This window comes from Corvus cornix, chromosome 2, assembly GCF_000738735.6.
Source record: "Corvus cornix cornix isolate S_Up_H32 chromosome 2, ASM73873v5, whole genome shotgun sequence".
NCBI classification, from domain to species: Eukaryota; Metazoa; Chordata; class Aves; order Passeriformes; family Corvidae; genus Corvus; species Corvus cornix.
This window is the reverse complement of record NC_046333.1, coordinates 101,861,588-101,884,371: the sequence shown is the minus strand read 5'-3', so window position 1 is coordinate 101,884,371 and position 22,784 is coordinate 101,861,588. Positions and strand designations below refer to the sequence as shown.

Here is a 22,784-nt window from a genome sequence, read left to right as displayed (position 1 = left end):
AAGGAATGGCCTGGTATAGGAAAAAATCACATTCCAGATTTGCAGTGGCTAACTCTGTTTTTCTATTAGATTGCTAATAATTTCTATTAAATTTCTTTTTCTCATACTAAGGAAAAAGGAGGGGAAAACCTACTGGCCTCCTTTGAAGAGGAAAGCAGGGGAAGTTTGCTGGCCTGGCTACTAGCTAGAGGGAACACAGAGACAGGAACAATGTGGATTAGGAGAGAGGGAAAGGGAAAAAAAAACAGCAAAAGAGGACAGAATTCGTTTCAGGGTGATGGACTGGGAGCAGAAGAGTCTCTCTCCCACTGTAATGTGTTTCCCTCTGAAGAGCAGAATTGAAGCCAGGAAATCTGTGGCATTAAAATAGAGACTGCACAGTTAAAGTCTGTATTAAAGGCATGCTCACAAAGTATTTACAAGCATTTAACTTAATGAATTTAACAGTGAAACATCTATTAATGTTTTTTCTGTGACAGGTATGTAGGCACAGGGCCAAACTAGCAGGTGAATGGGTACTGTCTCCTAACCTTCCCTGTTAGTTCTTGGTGTTGGAGGAGGAAAATGGTAGATATTCACAGTTGTAGGTGGAAAGCCTTGCACATGGTTGCAGTGTCCATGGCATAGGTAGGACTCAGCTGAAGGACAGAAGGGACTGGGTTGCCCACAGGGAAGGGGAGCATCAGAAAAACACGACAGATCTCTGGGCGATGAGTGCACATGGGTGGGGAGTGGAAAGGTCCCCACATGGGCTAATACAGGTCAGAGCATCTTTTGATACATGGGGCTTTCTGCAGCTTCAAAAATGCTGTCAGGTATTCCTGCTTTGCCTCTGCAAAGTGTTTGTACCTCTTTTAATGTGACCCACCAAAGCACCAGAACAAAGTCTGAAAGACACAGCCCTGTTTTTGTGCAGTATATCAATTGCATACTGAAATCCAACAGGTCCTCATGGATATCATTTGTACAATTAAGCAATAAATAATTCAGTATTTGGCAGTCAAAGACTCTATCCGTAATAATATGGAGACTTTTTTTCTTTTTTTTCTTCCCAGAATGCAAAGTAAATATTTCATAAATGATCTCTCAGGTAGAGTGTTCAAGCTTCTGTGCAGACACAGAACACATCTGCAACAAACAAACCAGAGTGGGGAGATGATTCTAGAAACTTTGTGTTTTTACTCCTAGACATAATAAATTAGTCAAAAGCAAAGAGTTTTGATGTGTGTATTAGCCCCACATTAGTAAGGGCTTCCTGCACTAGCTAAAGATGCATTAGGAGCACTTGCCTGTTTCCTGCCACAAGACAAGGGTAACACTGAAAGAATTTCCAGGAGAGGCCCACAGTCCACAAAAGCAGAGTGGCTATGGATGCCCGCAGCAGCTGTGATCTTGCAAATATGCAAACTCTTAACTTTATGTAGAATTTCATGTATCCAGTATTCCTCACAATTGCATAAAAGTGCAATTGCAGAGGCAGAACTTTAGCTGGCATAAGTGCTTGTGATTTAATTGATCATTCAGAGTGGAGAAAAATCCTTATGTTATTTGGTAGGAGACTACGGGAAAATGGATATTTCCTCATCAGTCACTACACAAATGATTGAATCCACTGACAGTTTTAATGTCTCCCCTTCTTTTGCTCTGCTCATTTTCAGGCTCTAATTTGATCTTTTGGCAGAGACAAAGATTTCATTCTCATGTTCATGATACCTATTTATTTTTAAAGTGTTTTTAACATTGTTTCAGCTGTCTCCTTCTGTCTGGCCCTGCCTAATTGATGTAAAAAATAGCTGTCTAAAATGTTCTTCCTTGAGAAAAGTTGCTAATTTCCCTCCGGAGATCTTCTCCTTGTGTCTGCCTTCAGTCAATTCCACTCAATTTTGTAAGAAAAATCTAGCACTGCACCTTCAGAATGTGTTTACTTTCTCTTGTAAAACCATTGCAAACTAATGTGCCCTGGGAAAAGGAGTTGGATTCTTCCCATTTGCAAATACCATTAACAAAATTGTGGACCAAATTCCACATGCAGCTCCAAATTACACACTCAATTAGGGCCTGATCCAATGCTTATTAAAGTCATTGGAAAAATTCCCCCTGAATTTAATGGGCTGTAGCCCAGACCTTGGGAAGTGGACATTTCCACTGCAGATGATCAGTTTAGTCTTTGAGCATGCAGGAATTCATGCAATGATAGACTCATAGGGCTGGAAAGGACTTCAGAGGTCACATCTCAAGGCAAGATCAGCCAAATTTACATCTCCCAGCAGATGTCTAACCTGTTCTTGAAGGTCAGTGACTGGGACACCATGGATTGCGCTTCCAGGCAATCCTTTTTGTTAGCTATCCTTACTCTTAAAAAGTTTTTCACATCTGCTGTAAATCAGTTCTTGTTCTGATCTACACTCATTACTTCCTGTTTTATTCAAAGTAAATGAGAGAAGACTATTTTTTTTCTCTTTGCAATAGCTTTGAATGTATTTGAAGACTATTACTGAACACATGGGACCATCTTGTCTTCCTTAGGGTAAACAACCTTGGTATTTCAATGTGTTCTTATGTTTCAATCCGTCTGTCTTCTGGATCTTAGTCAATACAGAACCTTTCTTCTGGACTCCACTTAACCCACATCTTTTCTGACAGATAGTGCCCAAAGCCAGACAAATCCCTTCAGCACAGGTCTTAACAGCAGTAGAGGGAAACTTCATGTGTCAGGCACAGTCTCAGCACAGTGCTTGTCTTTCACACATTGATAAAACATTATTTGCTCACTTTACATTGTGACCCACTAGAACTGAAAGTGGGCATAATTCAAAAATGTAATTTGAGGGCTTCCTGGGACCGCTGGGGAGATGCTGAGGGCAGAACTAGCAATGCAGAGCTGCTATAGAGCAAATGAGAGGGGGAATTTGAATCCCAGTTGTCAGATGAGTTCTTCAAACTGAGATGGAGAAAGACCATGACATGGTTTGCAAGACTATCAGTTTGAGAAAGAGATGTATGTGATGACCATAGGGACTATCATGCTGGTTCTGCAGAATTACTTCTCAGGTTAAGACTTATTTGAGTTTTTAAAGAGTATTTAAGGAGGCTTTAAGACCTCTTCTGGAAGCAAGTTTCAGCTATGTACTTATGTTTGTATACTTAGCTACAATTTTGATTTTTGGCTACTTTTTAGGAAAGTCTTTGTTGAGTTTTAGATATGCATCATCAAGAAACAACAGTCAACACACACACACAGAGTCTGTATTTTGTATATTGAATTGTGTCCTTACATCCCTCATGAATGAGTATGAATGTAAGAATCAGTTCTTGAAACAGTATTCAAAACTGCACTTCCTTAATAACTTTATCAAAGGACTAATGACTATTAGCACATTTGAAATTGTCTCAGGACAATTCAGTTCTTTAAACTGTACTTTAAACCACAAAGACAAGGTAACACTTTTGCCTTGCTCTTGCAGAAGTTAATGGTCTGGGGAATTTTGTGTTGAGCAGAACAGAATTGGGTCCAAAATATGAAAAGCACATTAAATTTTGTGCTATAGCTATTTATGAGAATGCCATTATGTGTTATTGGCTTCTTTCTTCCTGAATATTCAACATGTATTGTGTGTTTTTATAATAATTTACTAGGGTAAAAAAATACACTGTAGTTGTACCAAGCTGAAGATTTTCGACTAGGATCTACTTTTCCATTCTGTGGCAACATTTGAATAGTGCCATAAATCTTCAGTAATGGTATGGACTGTGACTTAACCTCTGATTTACAATATAACAAGTGGGCCTGAAATTATATATGGACCTTTAGCATTCAAGTAAATGATGACTAGAGCCTGCTGTATGAACAGTTTTGTATTTCAGAAGAAAAACAGCAGCACGAAAAAGCCAGGTATTTCCTTAAAGAGAAATTGGAACATATTCTTAGCTTTATACAGTTGCATTTTGCAATATTCACTGACTTAGCAGTGCAGGATGCATGAGATACTTCACTGAGTGAGATCTAGAATTTTCTCATTAACACAAGTAATGCAGCACTTGGTTACTCTTTCTGACAGTCTCAATAACACCAAGAACTGGCAAAGAAGGTTGTGATATTGTTTTATTGCAAGACATTTTCAAGATCAGAATTGATGGGACTGAGCAAACAACCTGCACAATAAACAGTGGAAAAAACTATTAAAAAACTGAATCTAGTCTATTACTTCTCAGGTACAGAGAGTGCTTATTTAATATTTAATAGCCAGTGGTTTTGAAAAATGTCAAACTATTTCCAAACTGAGATATTATAACAACAATACTGAATTTGCAGAGTGAAAAACATCAAGATCTACAAATACACAGGACAAATGTTGACCTCAGATTAAGCAAATGTTATCCTTTTGCAAGCAGTGATGAATACACTAGAGGCACTTCTGGAATGACATTATTATCTCACTGAAATCAGTGACAGGAGTTCTATTGACTGCGATAGATCCAAGGTTTCATTCCTGAGCTGTGCTGTGAGGTGATGAAATTAAATTAATCAGATGCTGGAGAAGGTTGCCAGACATTGATGATCAACAGCACAGGTGTTGTTTTAATATAAAAAATTACATCAGTCTGGATGCAGACTGGAAATAGAAGCATTAGATCAGAAATTATACTAAATGAAATAAAACAGATCAAAGCATTATTAAGGTTCAAAATGTGTTCAAACAACAACACAGACCATATTAAAAAAACAGTTTCAAGTTGGAAATTGAACTGCGGCCTTAGTGGGGTCCTCTGCAGCCTTGGTGATGATGTGACACCCCCCACAGCTTGGGGCTGTGCCCTGTGCTTCATTCACTGCCTCTCAATATGCTGCTGATAAGTATCAACCCAGTCTTCCCCCAACCCCTGCACACCCCCTGATGTCAGTCCCATCTACTGCACAGCCATGTCTAACAAGGGGTTTGCATGGGAAAACCTGTAAGTCCTGTTATCATATTGAGGAGAGATCCAAACTTCTGTTTTTCTTAAACAAGAGGTATGTAGAAGAATTAGACAACAGAGATACTTCTGTCTTCTAAATCTGCACAGAAGAATATTCTTTTGCATTTGTACTCTTTACTGTTATGTTTTAACCCCATGAAAAGGAGAAAAGACAGGAACTTTTGTGGCATTCAGCATTTTGCAGACATTTCCCATGTCTTGATTTTTTGCAAGCTGAAACCCAGTTCTTCTGGTACATAAGCAGCAGGCAATTCTGGAGCTGAATTACTGTTTCTGAGAAGTGTGCACTATGGCTTAATCTTTGCTTGATTCATGAACAGAAACAGAGAAAGAGTGAAGATAACAGAGTTAACATTCTTCTTCTGTGTTAACACAGAAGAAGAAAAACCTCTGTTTTCCAGTTTATCTTCCAGATCCCAGGGGTAAGAATGCATAAACAGAGTGGAACATTGGTTTTGTTAACAAAGTCCAGCAGACCACCAGATAACAACTTTAAATATTGTACTGTAAATAAAAGATGTCATTTAAGATGCTGTTTTATGTGCATCATAAAGTAAGTCCAAAAAAAACCTGCAGCCAGAGTAGTTGCAGAGCTCCAGTGACATTTTCACACATAGACCATGTAACTCCACCTATTGAAGCCAATTCCAGTCAGGTAAAACTGCTCCAAGGTGCTTTTCTAGAGCACTTTTTACTTGTTTGTTCTTCAGTCAGTGATGGTACTAAAAGCCACATGGGTACAGGTGTTGACAAGAGTGGTGTGGAGAAAAGCCCTAAGTAGACAGGAATGATGGTGGCAGGCCTGGAAGAGAGGCAGGCAGCTGAAATGGAGGGTGGAGGCTCTGCCAGAGCCAAGGCAGAACCTGAACCTAAATTACTCAGAGGGTCCCCCCAGCCCAGTGGCCCCACAGCCCTTCCTTCATGGCTCAGCTGAACTAGAGAGGTATTCACCAAAGAAATTATGTGATCCATAAGTATTACTATGAAGAGCTGATTTTGAATGCAAACCATTAAAGTCCTCTCAATGTATTTATTATCAGGACATATTTTTCAATTGGTTTGTTATGTCCCTACACATGTCCTTAGCATAGCTACACCAGATTTTGCAAGAGAGAAAGAATGTGTTAATCTTTCTGACTTAATTTCCATCACCTGTACTCCAACCTTGCATGAATACAAACTCACATATTCCTCAGAAGCAGATTTAGGACACAGAAATCATCAAGGTTTGGGTGGATTTGGCTGTCTTACTGTTTTTTCTTGTTTGTTTGTTACTGGTGTATTCTAATACCCCAGGATACACCATCTGCCTGAAAGTATGGTACTAATGAAAAAGCCCACTGTGACAACACCGTATCTGACAAAAAGTGTTAGCAAGGAGGATGGCAAACTACTCATGTTCCTGCCTACTAATAAATAATGGCTCTTATTTTTCATTCAGGTTTTGCAAGAGCTCAATCTCTCTCAACTTTTCACAGAATTACAGAATTTTAGAGTCGGAAGGGACCTCTGGAGGTCATCGGGTCCCCCCTCCCAATGCAGGGTCACCTAGAGCAGGTGACACAGGAACACATCCAGGTGGGTTTTGAATGACTCCAGAAAGAGAGACTCCATAACCCCCCTCAGCAGCCTGTTCCAATGCTGTCCAATCCTTAACATAAAGTTCTTCTTCATGTTGAGATGGAACTTTTTGTGTTTCAGTTTATGGCCACTGCTCCTTGTCTTGTCACTGGGCACCACTGTAAAAAGTCTGGCATCATCCTCTTGACACCCACCTTTGAGATACTTAGATCCCCTCTCAGTCTTCTCTAGACTAAACAGGCCCATTTAGTTTCTGTTAATATTCCTAAGGCTTCATGTAACGACAATTTTCCTACATTAGTGTTTTTGGCTGTTTTCAAAGCTAGAGGGTCAGGTCCATCCACATCAGTGCCTGGGTCGCTTTGGACTGGACCGCAGCCGTCCCAACGAGGGTACATGGGAGCAGCTGACCCGTGTCAGAGCCACCAGCGTCCCTGGGACCCACCACCCAGGCTTGCTTTCCCTTCTCCAGTTTCGAGGGAAAGGCCAGTCAATCCACTGCCCCTGAGGCCCAAAAGAAGGGCGCCCACATGTGTCCTCCCCAAGACTACAAGTCCCGGCAGGCTCCGCGCCCGCCGCGTGGCATGATGGGAACTGTAGTTTCCCCGGCGCGGCGCGACTGTCCAAAGCGAGGTGCCAGCGGCGCCCTTCCCACTCCCGCCCGAACCGTGTGTGCGCTTGGGAAGGCGGGCAGCGGGGGTGCTGCTTCTCCCCGCTCCGCTCCAGCCACCGGTGCTTGTGGGGGCCGGGCCGAGCCGCAGCGCGGGGGAAGACAGGCTGGATCGGTCAGCCGCGACCAATGGTGGGAGGTTCAACAATACAAGTGCCGGGTCCTGCAACTGGGTCACACCAACCCCTGCAGCGCTACAGGCTGGGGGAAGACGGGCTGGAAAGGTGCTCAGCAGAAAAGGGTCTGAGGGTGTTGGTCAACAGCAGCTGAACATGAACCAGTGTGTGTCCGGGTGGCCAAGAAGGTCAATGGCATCCTGGCCTTTATCAGGCGTAATGTGGCCAGCAGGACCAGGGCAGTGATTTTCCCTCTATATACTGGTGAGACTGCACTTGAGTACTGTAATTCTGGACCACTCAATTCAGGAAAGACACGCAGGTGCTGTAGCGTGTCCAGAGAAACACAACGATGCTGATGAAGGGTCTGGAGCACACGTCCTGTGAGGACACGCGGCTGAGGGAGCTGAGGGTGTTTAGCCTGGAGAAGAGGCGGCTCAGGGGTGACCTTATCGCTCTCTACAACTGCCCGAAAGGAGGGTGTGGCCAGCTGGGGGTCGGACTCTTCTCTCATTAGCAATAGGATGAGAGTACAGTATCTGAACTACCGCCAGGAGAGGTTTAGGTTGGACATTAGGACTAATTTCTTCACAGAAAGTGTGACTAGGTATTGGAATGTGATGCCTAGGGAGGTGGTGGAGTCACGGTCCCTGGAGGTGTTTAAAGAAAGACTGGACCTGGCACTGAGTGCCGTGCTCTACCTTACAGGATGGTGTCCGGTCATAGGTTGGACTCGATGATCTCGGAGCTCTTTTCCAACCCAATTGACTCTGGGATTCTGACTCGCTGCAGCCGCCAGCGCGGCACGGAAGGGTGTCCGTGTGTTTCTGTGCCCGCGGCTGTCTGCGTGTCTCTGTGCTTGTGGGACGACCCCGCGGCGCGCGGGCGCATGCGCACAAGGAAGGCGGCGGGGGGGGGGCGCGCGCCGCCGCGGCGTGCCCGCGCGCACAGGGGGCGGTGCTGCCGGGGCGGGGAGGGGGCGGGGAGGGCGCGGGGCCGCGCTCGGGGGCGCGCTCGGGGGCGCGCAGTAGCAGCGGTAGCGCCCGCCCTCGGCCCGCGCCCCGCCGGCAGCGCCCGCAGAGCCGCGCCGAGACACCGCCCGCTCTCCGTGAGGGAGCGGCGGCACCGCCGGCCCCCTCCTCCTTCTCCTCCGCCTTCTCCTCCGCCTCCTCCGCCCTCCCCTCTGCCCCTCCTCCCGCCGGAGCGAGCGAGCGAGCGAGATGGCGGCCGCCGGGGCTCTGGCGAAGCACGAGCAGATCCTGGTGCTCGATCCGCCCACCGACCTCAAATTCAAAGGTGAGGAGGGGGGAACCCGGCGTGGCCGCGGGGAGCGGGGCGGCAGCGGCGGGGTGTCCCGTTCCGCCTGGGCGCCGGGCCGCCTCCGGGCGCCGCGTTCCCCGCTGCCTCCCGCGGGCGGGCCGCGGTGCCGGGCGCTGCCCGCCCGCCGGGGGATGGGGGGCGCCGCCGAGCCGGCGAGCGGGATCGGCCGCCGCCATCTTGGGATCCCGCGGGGATCCGCGGTGCCGGGTGGGATCGGCCGCCCCCTCCCTGCCCCCGCCCGCCCCGCCGTGTCACCGCTGCGCTCGTAGGCCCGGCCCCGAAGCAGCGGCGCCCGGGGACACGGGTATCGCTCTCCGGTCGCTGGCGGTGCGGGCTCCCTCTGGCAGCAGCGGGCAGGAGAGGCCCTGGAGCGGGCGGTGGAAGCCTTGCGGGGTTCCAGGCTTCACGAGGCTGCCCTCACGTCTGGCCTTGTCCCAGTTTTCCTTTCAGGCGTGTTGAGGCCCCGGTGTCCCCGCGGGGCTGGTGCGGCTCTGCACCATCTCTGCCAGGCACCCGCGCCCTCGTCCCGGTGCGTCCCAGCCCGGCAAAGGGCTCCCCGCCCTTTTCCCAAAGCTGTCATGTCTCAGGCAGGCTATCGGAACGTAAACAGGGAGCTCGCGTCTTCCCTGGGAATGAGGGAAAAGGAATGTGTGCGTTTCGGAAGTTTTATGTGTCCTGTGTGTTGCGTGCCGACCGCATGGCTGTGACCACTGACGTGCTGCTGTCAAAATAGGTCCCAGCTAGTGCTGGTATCGTGTGTGTCTGTGGTTTTCTCTCCTCATCAGTGAGATGTGAAAGGGAGGGCTCTGTCAAAAATGGGTGATCGTTGAAAGGCAAGGGCATAAAGAAAAGCGTGACAGAACATGTAGGTTTTGGTAGTACCCCGTGATGATATCTTGTAGCTGTAAGGGGCATTGAGAAAAATCTCAGAACCTTTTGGATTTAGAATCATCAGTATTAGATTTTTAAAAAAAAAAAAACCAGTTAATATTATGTGAAGTTACATTTTTGCTGACTGTTGTCAGCACATGTACGTGCCTAATCCTGTGCATGCTTCTGTTTTCCACTTTTAGTAGGCTCATTTTTCATTGTTTTAGAGGACAGAGTGGAATTTATGATGTTGTAAAAATCTTCAAATGGACAACTAGAACAAATGAATGTTTGTATTAGAAAAGAACACTGTATTCCCCCAAAATATCTTTGGTCTGGCCTAGCATTTAGATAAATTAGCAAACTATACTTGTTTTATTTGGTCTATCAAATCAATTAAACGCCAAAATCTGTCTAACCTTGCATATTAATTTCTTGATAGCTTTTTTTTTTAAATTGCACTTTCATACACAGAGTCAAAACCATAGCAGGAACTTGTCATTTTCACTTGGGTTTTGTGTTGTTAAAATGCTGCCACTCATATTTCAGTATGCTGTATTCTTACTGCAAGAACAGGTTGGAGGAAAATGCATGATTTTAATTTTTTTTAAATTAAAAAATTACTGTGTCTAATTCAAAGCCTGCAAATGTTGAGCTGTCTTTGAGCTGGAACTAAGCCGTATTGGTGTGCTGTGAAAGAGTGTGTTGATAGAATAAATACTATAATAGAAATTCTGTCTGTGTGAAGCTGTTGTCAGTCAGTGATCTTTATTGTGCTGTGTGTTTATGCACTGAGAGCATGAAATGTGTATTCTTTAGGCATAAACTTTGGTTTCAGGCTAATGCATATATTAGGAAAATGTCTGTAGAGCAGACTAAGCAAAAACAAAATATGAAGCATAATGGGACTGCAGCACTCTCTATTACTGTATTATTGCAGTAATATACTATAGAAAGTGCTATCAATTGAGAGAGCATCGAGTGCACTCTCAATAAATATTTTCTAACTGCTTATTATTTAGAGGTGTTTAAAAAGGTTTGTGGGCCACAAACTAACCCAGTTCTAAAGTACCTTGTTGAAGAATATAATATTGGCAGTAGGGAATTCTGAGTGTCACCTTTTAAAAAGTAATTGGTCAGTAAGAAAGCAAATATATGACTCAGAATAAATGTAGCATAGTGTAGGAAAAGCATAAAACTTTGTTAAGTGAATAAAAGTATATATTTTTTAAGTGTAGCAGGTTATTCGAAGTTATTTTATTGGTACAATTATCCATTATTATTATTGACTTAATACTGTTGGTGCATATGTAACAGAGATCCAGTTTAAGTCTAAAGATTTGAACAGAACAAATAATTTTGTTGGTTTTCTTGCCTCAGGAAGTTGTAATGGATTTGCTGACCTTTAGGATAACAGTGAAATGTGATAGTGTGCCCCTATACAAACAACTATTTCAATTAAAAGACACGTAGTACTTATCTTAAGGAGTTGTTAACAAGACTTTAAATTCATCATTGCCTGATGAAACTGCTTTTTAAAATTAATATAACCTAATTTACTCTGTCAGCAAAAATAAGGTCTGTAATACATTTATCCTTGAATTTTATTCAGCACGATTCAAGGGGAGTTCTAAAGAACATGTCCTATGGTGGTTAACACATTACATATTTCCCTTGGTGTCCAAGATTGCAATCCTTTTTTTATAGTGCTTTATAGTCCTAGAAATTTCAATCATTAATAGTGTTTGGGTTGTGGTTAATTCCCTCTGTCCCCCTGTGGTAGTTAGGTTTCTTTGGATTCTGAAACTATCAGGAATATCTAAGAAAAACCACAATATAAATAAGTATTTTTCAGAGTGTTGTACAAATGTGACAAAGGGAAACACTGTACTTAAACGTGATGAAACCAAGAGGCAGTTGATAAACTATGTAATATCACTTTCAGACGCTCAGTATGGAGCACTGAGAATCTGCCTCATGGTTCTTGTATCCAGGTTCTTCAGCCATTTTGCTCCTGTAGGTTGGCTTTCTTTTGTATTCCAATGTATTTTGTTTAACTTCTCAAATCTGAAGTTGTTGGAGTTTATTTAGGACTGGATAGGAAGAATTGAAACACAAGACAGTTAAAAGCAACCCATCTGGAAGGTGGAACATCTGCTTCTTACTGGTGTCTTCTTCATGTGACTCTTACATGTAATGGTTATCAGTAGCTCTAGTTTAGTGAACATTATGGGAATTTGGAGTTGGTTCCCTGTGAGTAAATGCGCTTTTTAGTACTTTTTTTTGTTAGCAGTCATGTAGTTTAATAGCAGCATTTGAAGTTTTAAGTTTGAAAATTTGTAGCACTTTTATGGAAACTCCTTCTTCCTTAAACCAAAGAAGCCAGTTCTGCAATTTTATGTAACATGTATTTAAGTTGGTCTTTGATGATGGTCCTTTGTTTAAAAAAACTTTAGAAACCTTCGCCAAATGTTTAAATCAGTCATAAGACATGCTTCTGTAACACCTAATTGAAAATCAACACTAGTGGATTTGATGAGCTTTGGAAGATTAGTAGACAGTGTTCAGAATTTGAATTTCGTGCGATTCAGATGTGTCTGACTAGCAATAAGAAATTACAAAAATGTCTGAATATTCTAAATTTATACCCTTTATTGAAGTTCTTGCTTACAGGTGGGTGAGGTCCAGTCATGTTACCTTTGTAAACATCTCAAAATAATGAGGCACTCTTTTCCTTTAGCAGACTAAAATAAAATTTGGAATGTGTCTGTGTGGAGTACGTTTTCTATGATGGGTTGAGTTACTAGAAGGGATCAGTATAACAGAGGATGTTTAATTTCTGATTGTTGATCTGAATCATAGTATAGAATTGTCAGTGTATAAAATCAACTATCAGCTGGTATATGTTCAAATGACTTTTCATGGGAGGTAGAGAGCACTTCACTCAAGTATTGCAACTTATTCTGAAATGCAGATTTCGACAACCTTTTAAATAATACAAAATATTGCTGTAGATTGTTTTGTAATCATTACACTGCTATTGGTAACATTGAAAGCCACAGGCTATGTGTTGCTGCAAATCGAGAAGGTGGAATTTAAAGGCAAAAATAGCTCAATGTTAAATGCATCTCCTGCCCTCAAGGTCTGTTGCCAGAATTGGCCTAGGATGCCTTTTGGTGTAGGCAGTTTGAAGTCCTCAAATGTGATCTTACTGCCCTACTTGTGTGTATCTTGATTATGTCAAATTTCATGCCTGTTTTCATTTTCTTCAAAGTATGAGTGAATTTGTGATGTCCCAATTTTCTAAGATAAGTTAGAGAAAAAAAAGGTGATTGGGATGTCAATTTTCTGGTATCTTCATTCAGGAACATTTTTGAAATGAAACAGTGGGAGTGTAGGGGGGAAAAACTGATTGCAAGTGATTACTAATATAGTTGTGACTTTCTGATACTTTGAAATGGTTCCATTTAAGTTAATATTTTTGCTGGCTGAGTATTGCGTGATGGCAATAAAATGACTCAGTATTCAACATGTAGTCTGACTTTTTTTTCTTTTAAATACAAGAGTGATTCTTGTCATTGTTTGCACTTCCTATACATATGCTTCTATCCATTGTTTCATGGCTCAAATGTAGTATTTGTTAGTATTTTTTTTTCTTAAATTATAAGTATTAATGAGAATTGAAGCACAGGATGATTTGTGGGAATATGTTGAGGAAGAAAAAGGAAGATAATGTTTTTTACCTGGTGTTGTTTATGAGGTGGTATTGTGTTATACAATCATATCTACCACTGTGCTAGACTGCATTTAAAACTGCCTTGTAAAAAGGAAGTTATATTGATCTGTGAAGTCAGGTGTATTATAGTGTTTGATTGTATTTTGGCAAAACTAGTTCGTCATTTGTTTTAAGATTTAGTACTGGAATATTTTCCTGTGGTGACAGAGGTATACAGCAGTGAAGATTTAGACGTTTTGTCCTTTACCTGAAATTTATAGGGCTTGGTTTTGCTTAATACTGCTGTTGCTTCACTAAACAGTGAAACACTATCCAAACCTCACATCTTGTTCTTCTAGTGTGTAACAATGATTATTGGTATAAAAGCTTCACCTTTGCATTGTAATTACTATAAAGTGCCTACTCATGCTGCTTGTTGATAGTGTAAGCAAGTGTTCTAGATCACCACAAGACATTTTTATTAATATTATAAAGACATTCTTTATTATTCATGAGCAGCGTACTGTTGTTCAAGGCCAGGTTGAAAAGTAGAAAGTTAGAGGGGTTTGAGAGGAGTTGTTTTATTGCATCAGTAAATAGGTCTGAATAGTTCGTGTACCAGTTTTCCATTGTGGAAATATAAATTGTTCCTGTTTTGACTTGACTGTGGTTTGTGAATGTTTCACTTTCTGACTGACTTCGTCTTTGGGAGATGTTTGTTAACCAGGTCTTTGTGACCATCATTAAAGGGTTTTACATGCTCTCCTTATGAGCCATGAATTCAAGTAGAAAAGATTTCTGAAGAGAACTTGCTGTATTAAAAGTGGAAAACCAACCCCGACTAATTAGATAAGTATTACATTTTCCAGTTTGGAAGTTGTCAGTTTACAAGGCTTGTGGTGTCAGATGAACCTGATAAGTGAGTGTAAGCTAATTTCTTAAAAAAAAAAAAAAAAATCAGCAAAACGACTCTACTAAGATAATTTTTGATGTAGTATTGTTGAAAATGAAAATGCATAAACACAAGTTAGAATTTTACTAACTTTGTTTTTCTTAAGGTGGTAAGACTTTACTTGGGGCATGGTTATCTTGGCCCTTAGCTTCTCTTTCCTTTCAGTGTTGTTTTGTATTGTATAAGGTTATTTCCTGGCATTTAAAATTATTTAGCAATGTAGATGTCGTATTTCATTTTAGTATTTAAAAGTATTTAGAAGTAAATGGTTATGTAAATTAAAATAGATATTTTCACTTCATTCCTATATGAGTAAGGTCTTGTGAATTAAGATAGTTTGCTGAATATTAACTTGGTGTAGGACTTCATGTGTTTAATAACATGGAAGAGGAAAAAAAAAAAGAAAAATAAGTGTTTGCCTGAAATTAAAAAAAATAGTCAAATCAGAATTTTTCTCTCCTTTGTTTCTCAAAATGTGGTCTTACTAGGAGTAAAATCTTAATCTGACACTTCAATGCTGAAATTGGTCTGGCCTCAATAAGAAGCAAAGCCTTAGTGGAAAGAATAATTAAAGACATGGAGGTAGATGGAACATGGAATAAAATGCAGTGTCCCAGGTACAGTGTGGCAGTCTGATCTGAGACCTTCTCTGTCTGTTATATTGGGGGTTGCCCTGACCCGTGTGCAGGACCTGACACTTGGCTTTGTTGAACCTCAGGAGATTTCCATGGGCCCACCCATCGCTCCTGTCAAGGTCCCTGTGGATGGCATCCCTTGCCTCCAGTGAGTCCACTGCGTCGCTCACTTGGTGTCCTGTGCAAACTTGCTGAGGGTGATGTCACTTCCACTGTCAGTGTCATTGATGAAGACATTGAATAGTACTGGTCCCAGGATGCATCCCTGAGGGACACCGCTTGTGGCTGATTTTCACTTCAGGCATTGACTGGAACTCTTTGGGTGCAACCACCCTCCTTGTCCATCTACCGTGCATCAAACCCGTATCTCACAAATTTAGGGGTAAGAATGTTGGGGGGGACCATATTAAAGGCTGTGCAGGTGTCCAGGTAGGTGACATGTGTAGCTCTTCCCTTGTCCATTGATGTCCGCCATAGAAGACCTCTAGATTAGTCAGGCATGATTTGCCCATGCTAAAGCCTTGTTGGCTGTCACTTAACTAACTTCCTGTCTTCAATACATTTTTATACCATCTTCCAGGAGGGCCTGTTCCATTTTTCATTAATGACCTTGGGGTGGGTGGGAGTGTGCTGGTACAGCTCATTGGTAATAATGCAAGGTTAGGAGATGTGATAAATGCAAAAAAAAAAAAAAAAGATGTGTGCTAATAATACAATGTTTTCTTAGAAGTGATGAAAAAGAAGTAAAACTAATGACTAGTATTTAATCATGGGTTTATTGTGAACGTGACAAGTCATGAAATGGGGCGAATACAGGACTGTAATTTTGTAGTGAGGGAAGTATTAATGTCAAGGTTTTTAGCTTTGATGAAGCTTCATCTGAATGCATCCCTGGCAACACCTAGTCAGATAAAATGAACCCAAATGGGAATGGTGCAAAGACAACTTTATTAACACAAGTGAAGTAGAATAGCTTTAGCTTGTTAATCTTAGCAAAATGAAGACTGAAAGGGGATCTGATTGCTATCTATAAATATATCAGCAAGGTAAGCACTGGGGAAAAGAAAATCTATCTAAACTAAAGGATAGGATTGGTGGAAAAATGAATTTGCTTCAAGTGGCTATGAATGTATTTAGATCATTAGAAACTAGCTGAATCTGAATCATGTCAGTCTGAACCAACCTTCTAAAAATTAGGTAGGCAAAAATAGTTTTAAATTCATCAGATACCATCTTACAAAATTTTATTAGTTTTGTGTGGACTTTAGAAAGCTTCTCCTAGGTCATGAGTTTATAATGTTCTTGAAAGTTTGGTAGGACATTAATGGTACACAATTATGTACTTAAGCTACAGCAGGTATGTTGTGTTACATTCCAAGACATTAGAATAGCTTGACTGAGATATATTTTTTTTTTTTTGTAAGAAGGGATATCCATGAATTTAAAAATCATATACTTAGGAGTAACTGCTCCATATGTGAAGTAAACCTAGTAATTCTAGTTCATAGGGATATGATGTTAATTTAACATTATGATGTTTAACACTATGATGCTAATAAGGCCACTAAACATAGTAGACCCACTACTGTGGTAAAAAATAAAAAGTAAAAATTGTTTTATTTTTTAATTTGAATGTCTACTAGCCATCTACTAGACACGATCTATGTTACAGCTCAAGTTGGTACTCCAGCTGTTTCTGTGGAAGTGAGCTGACTGTTCCTGAGAAGTGTGGCTGTGTTGGCTCAGCTCAGGACTGGGATGTGAAGTTGATGAGGAGGTGGAGTTTGTGGTCCTGTCTGATCAACAAGACTGACTAAATGCGACTTCTTTGAAGCAGATGTTTGTTTACCTGAGTGACTGTAGGAAGTGATTGCACTTCGCTTTCAGTGGCTCGGGAAATGGAGACCTGTAGCCTATGCTTCCAGAGACGGAAAAGTCACCCTGAAACTGCAGTGAGCTGTTGGTGTGTTTGGGAGGCAGTCCAGTGTCAGCTAGACCTGTCTGTAGGAGAATGCTAATGTCTGATATAAAAGTCTGTTTTGACCAGGCTCTGTGTTAGGAGCTGAGGTTGGGCACCGTGTAGCAGTCCGACAGCTAAAACGGTTTGTTGGGTTTTTTTTTTTAAAAGAACTGTGTGAGCTTTTGTCCCTGCTGGGAGACTTGTGAATTTGATTTATTTTTAAAGTTACTTTGTTACACTGTTGGGATACTGCTTGCAAGGAAACCAGTGAAAACCACAAGCGCTTTGGTGGTCTGTTCAATGTTGGTGTCTGGCCTCTGATGCCCAGTTCTTGGAGCGCATTGGGAAAAGTGCAAGGCAACAGTTTTTGATCAGGTCTTCTGTGGAAAGACTGATTTTCTGTGTGTCACTACAGCTGTCATCTGAGATGATTACAAGTGTTCTGATTACTGCTATAGAGTTTGAAGAGTATCTTGTGTGTTGCAATGCAGATCAGTTAGGTGTATCCAATGGGAGATTTCTTATATGAGGATGCATATGGATTTTAAGCTGCTGAATATTTGAATATATTAAACAGCAGATCTGGGCTTTTCAGCATCACTGATGCATTTATAAGTTATAGCAAGTTAAATACAAAGCAAGTTTAAAAGGAAAGGGAAAAGTTACTTGTTTAGTTCCGTTGATCAAATATGCTAGTATTCTGGAAATCTAAGAATGTCTGTAAATGTCAAATTCCTTAGTTATCCTACCTTATGCAAGGAAAGAGAGTAGTTGCTCCACCAGGAAAGTTTTATAACATAGCCCTTACTGAACTAAGTCTGTACTGAAAGATTGCATGTATATATATTAGTTGCTTCAGGACTTTGGGGGGATAATTTGATGGTTTAAATGTTCAAGTTTAGCACCAATCAAATATTTCTGCTGTTCTTATTATTTCAGCAGTGCTTTGGTATGAATAATACTTTGTGATTAGATCTTGAAAACTTTTTCCTGCTACAGTTAAGAGCTACTAATTCTAGTATGCTCTTAATGTGTCTTTGGCAAGAATAACAATGTAATCAAGTAAAGCTAAATTGCAAATAAGAAATTCACAGTATTATGGAGATTAAGGTTAAGTTACAAGCATCCGTTTGATGTTAGTAACCAGACAGTTCTTTAGTAATGGCACTTTTCAATGGGAAAAATATCAAGAATAGACATATATGACTGGATTGGGCCTAGACCACTCGATTTTAAAGTTTAAGCTAACTACCAGCAATAATATCTTTGGATGAAGTTATTCTGTGTTATACCATCTTATTACTAGTGGTGTTTTGTTGTTGTAAGGCTAAAGAAACCAGTGCCCATATTTAACATCAAATGCAGGACAGTCTCCATTTAGTCTGTATTTTGTCTAATATATAAAGAAGATAACGTTCTCTTTACCAGAATTCCTGGTAATGATCTGTGGCTGTACTTTACCCTTGAGATAGATGCTTACTGCATTTTTACTGTGGTTTCTTGGCTACTAACAACATATCAGTCACAAGCTGGGGTGAGTAAGAAGTTTTGATCCAGAAAAAATATGTAGGGAAATGTTTTGTCTGCTTTGAAATGTCAGTATGTTGTATTTTTGTCTTTTCTCTGTCAGAATGGCAGGCAAAAGGTTTCAGCTCCCATTTCCCTTACACCAGCCCCCAGCAAAGCATGCATGCCAGCGTCTGCACAAGCACCTCTAGTAAGCTGCGTAGCCATATGCAGGCTCTGCCCCTTTGACAGAGGAAGATGAGCTATTTTAGGATTAAAAAATGGGCATTGTCTCAGCGTTTTTTAGAAAGAAAAATCTATGATAGACACATCAGGAGCATGAATGCTGACAGCATCTCATCGTGGGGAGATACGATAAAATCTGATGTTACCCTTGGTAAACAGTGGTAGCCTGGAGTCAGCCCTCAGGAATTGTGGACATTGAGGTGTGTCAGCTTTCTAATAAAGCCTGTTTTGCATTCTATATTTTACGTGGAGGTTGATGATAAAACAAAACTATTTCTCAAGTGCCAGGGTAGAATAAGAAGTGAAAGATTCTGTAATGCTGTTCTAATATATTAATATCTTCCTGAAAGCCATGGTTATTTGTAGGTATTATTAATCTCTCACCTTCATCCATGATCATTCATATCCATGATCATTCATATCCATGTTTAAGTATTAATCCATGAAACCGAAGCTGTTATGCTTCATGGACCGTGAATAATTTTAATGTAGGTGATTTGTTAGAGTTGGGATTTTTCTTCCAGTTGGAGAAGGTATTTGAATGGTCACGGTTCTGGTATTTCAAGAGGAAGGAGTTACTTATGTTCATTGGCAATGCATGTTATATATTCTCTTCAGATCTTTTTCACAGAGGTCTGAATATTAATGTCTTAAAATTAATTTATGGAAATAAACAACATTCCACTCACTTTCTTTTGTGTCAGCTGTGTCACCTATGCATTTTTCAGAAAGTACTATAAAAATTTGATTTTGAGTAATTCAGTGCTTTCTATATATGTTATATCTGATAGTCAAGGTAGTTTTGACTCGCCACAGAACACCAGTATTTCTCATTTTTAGATGTCTTTCCTTCAGTACCACTGGTGGAAGATGATCAGGTTAAGAAATACTTAAATAAACTGGACTTTATGAATCCTTGGGCCCTGGTGGAATGCATACACAAAGTGCTGAGGGAGCTGGTAGGTGGACAAACAGGCTGACAGGAACCTTGTGAAGTTCAACAAGAAGTGCAGAGTCCTGCAGCTGGGGAAGAACAACCATCTGAGCAGCAGTGCAGGGATCTGACCAGCTGGGAAAGTGGCTTTGCAGAAATGGCCCTGTGAGACCTCAGCTGGAGTGCAGGTTCCAGTTCTGGGCTCCCACTGTCATAATGGAGAGAGTCCAGGGAAGAGCCACAAAGGTGATGGACTGGAGCATCTCTCTCCTCTGAGGAAAGGCTGAGAGAGCTAGGGATACTCAGCCTGGAAAAGTGAAGGCTTGGGAGAATCTTGATGTATAAAAATACCTGAGGGGAGGGTGCAAAGAGGACAGAGCTGGGCTCTTTTCACTAGTGCCCAGTGACAGGACCAGAGGCAATGGGCACACCTTGAAACACAGGACTTTTCCTCTAACATCAGAAAACACTTTTCTACTTTGAGGATGACCAAGCACTGGCACAGGTAGTCCAGGGAGACTGTGGAGTCTCTGTCCTTGGAGATACTCAGAAGCTTCCTGGCCATGGTACTTGGGAGTTTGGCCCAGATGACCTCCAGAGGTCCCTTCCAGCCGCAACCATTATTGCTATGTCAAATGATGGGAAAGAAAAACAATTAAATTTTGGCCTAATTTAAAAATTCTGTATTGCATCATACGAATATCGATTACATGGAGCTATGTTAATTATTCTTTCTTTGTTCCATTGCTACTTTTTATTCTGGCAGAATGAGTTAATGGAGATCTTACTCTGTTCCTCTCAGGTCTATCCTAAACCTCAGTTAACTTTTCACAAAATTTGTCTTGCTTGATTTACAATATCACCGTTAGTTTTTGTTCTGCTGACTTAAACTCATTTCTCATTCATTAGTGCTCAAGCTGTCAAATGCAGTAAATGAGTTTTCTTTGTCTGCCCAACCCGACTTTATGTGCACTGAAAGAAAACTGCCCTAAGTTTGTTTTAGTAAAGGTGCCTTGAAGTGTTCTGTATGTTTCAAGTGCTCTTGGAATTTCAAAGGTGATGCAGCTGCTGTGAAAATACAACATTCCGCTTAAAGCATATAATTCACATAATTTTGAAGTTAATACTGTAAGACATTTTAAGGAGTGTGGATTACTTTTGCCAATCTGTGTACTTCTTTTATGTGTACTTACATTGTTTTTAGGTGTAGCTGAATGTATTGCTTTTCTGTGCCAATTTACAGCTTAAATAAACTTTGATTCAATGCATGAACTAGAGTGTTTTCTGGCAGAGTTGGCTTAGATATTGGGTTTTGCAACAGCTACAGTTCATTGTCTTAAATTGAAGAGGGCAATATGCTTAACACTTAAACTGTTCCATAAAATGTTGTTGATTTTGTTTAATAATGCATGCTCATTTTTGTACAACTGTACAAGTGATTTGCCTTATAATTATAAAAGATTCAGTGTAATTTAATGAAATTATAATTTCTTCTTATCCAATTTTAGGTAGAGGTGATGTTTTATGACAGGCTTTGTGTGTACATTATGACAGCCTTACTAATTTTGAATGGAGCTTCTTGCTGACCAAACCTGCCCCCTTCTCAGAAGTGCTTTGTTTGCTCTGTACTGCCAACAACTAGACATACTGACATGGGTCTCTCACCTTTCCCAGGGGTACCCCAGCCTGTGGAGGTTTGTCTAAGCGCTTCCTTCCCATATTAGGAAGGCATATTCACATCATCATTTTTTCTCTGATGTTTGACCATCTCAGGTGGTAGAGGGATGGGTTTTGAAGCTGGGACAGTGAAGGAGACCTGCATCTGAAGTGAAAATAACACTTGATGAAAAAGATCTCTGTACAGGTCCTACCTGTCCAGTAATACGTAGTATTTCGGTCATACTACAGCATAACTAGCAAGCATGTGGCAAGCTGGGAAATTTGGCACTGTGTTTCAGCAGTGGAAACTGGCTCTGCAGAATCTGTGGCATTTCTTCAGTCCACTAGTTGTTGTAGTCCAAGCTCATAGTTGCCAGAGGCAACCCTGCCATTAATGTTGTGGTGACTGTGCTGCAAGATAGCTGAAATAGAAATTAATATTTCACACACATTAAGTGTTTGGATATGTCTGGTATTTCTGAGTGTGATTAGGCAGGTGTCTGTCCTTCTTTTCGAAGGCCCTCGTAAGTCAAAGTGACGGGAAAACTTGCAGCATGAGTTGTCACTGCTCCATTCAAAACCGTTGGAACAAAATGACACTCTCACAACCGTCATTCCAGGAAGATGCTGCAATTGATGTCTTGAATTTACACAGCTAAGAGAGCTGTTGAACTCTCTGTCCCATCTAAAGTAACTCTTGATTTCCAGAGGTTATTAGATTGAAATTACGGGTTTATAAAGCAATGATCTCTTGTCATTCGACATCATGTTACGTTGATATATAGCTTGAGTTATTAGTTGAATTACCACAGCTTCTGTTTGTACAGTTAGACATAAGCCTGTCTGAGGTTTAAGTGCTTAAATAAAAACCTGCTTGGACCTGAGTGTCATGCAAGCAGCAGGTGAGATGCTATTTTTGAGATTATAATGCTGCCCTGGTGTAGTTGAATGTTTACTGAGATGAAGTGGGTGTGCATTTGTCCATTTTGATGCATGTGCATAATGTTTGTATCCATCTTTGCCAGTTCTTTTCCTTGTTTACATGCAGTCTGTGTAATACGATCCAAAACATTTCTTTTTCCTGGTTCTTCTGCCTCTGCCCCACCTTTTTCCGTGAGAAAGGTCATAGTTTAGGCTTTTGCACTTAGGCTGTTACTGCCAGCTAGTACTTCATTCCCCCACTCCTCCAAAGATAGGGGTGCTTATGTTTGTGTAACAGTGAACTCCAGAATCTTCTACAGGTGTTGCAGTTTCTTTTTTGAAGGGTATGTCATGCTAACTTAGATCACGTGATTTTTTTTCTGATTTACTGTCCTTCTATCTGTTCCTGCCTGTCCCTGCTCAGATCCATGCTGTTGGTATGCCACTAAACTATGAAAACAGCTGGGTTCTGCAGGAACAATGAAATTCAGTCATCTTTTCCTTTTGTGCACCAATTTGCTACCACCTATTTATTAAATCTGATGGTTGCAAGTCTTGAGAGGCTTTATACAGCTATTTTCTTTAAAGCTTTTAGAAAGCAGGTGAAAGGTAAAGCTGTCAAAAGCATCCTCTAGACCTTGAAAAATATTTCAGTCACTGCTGAAAGAAATGTCTGATTCTAAAAAATGTCCCCAAGGTAAAAGCTTTTTTTTGTGAAGTAT

General features: G+C 41.1%; 1 protein-coding gene across 1 annotated transcript in view; it reads left to right on the top strand.

Annotated features, from left to right (window-relative positions):
• Positions 1-8,538: 8,538 nt before the first annotated feature.
• VAPA (VAMP associated protein A) overlaps positions 8,539-22,784 on the top strand; it is a 28,367-nt gene continuing 14,121 nt past the window's right edge. The window contains exon 1 of the mRNA XM_039549091.1: positions 8,539-8,640. Within this exon, the coding sequence (XP_039405025.1) occupies positions 8,565-8,640 (76 nt within the window). The 5' untranslated portion in view covers positions 8,539-8,564. The remainder of the gene's footprint in view (positions 8,641-22,784) is intronic.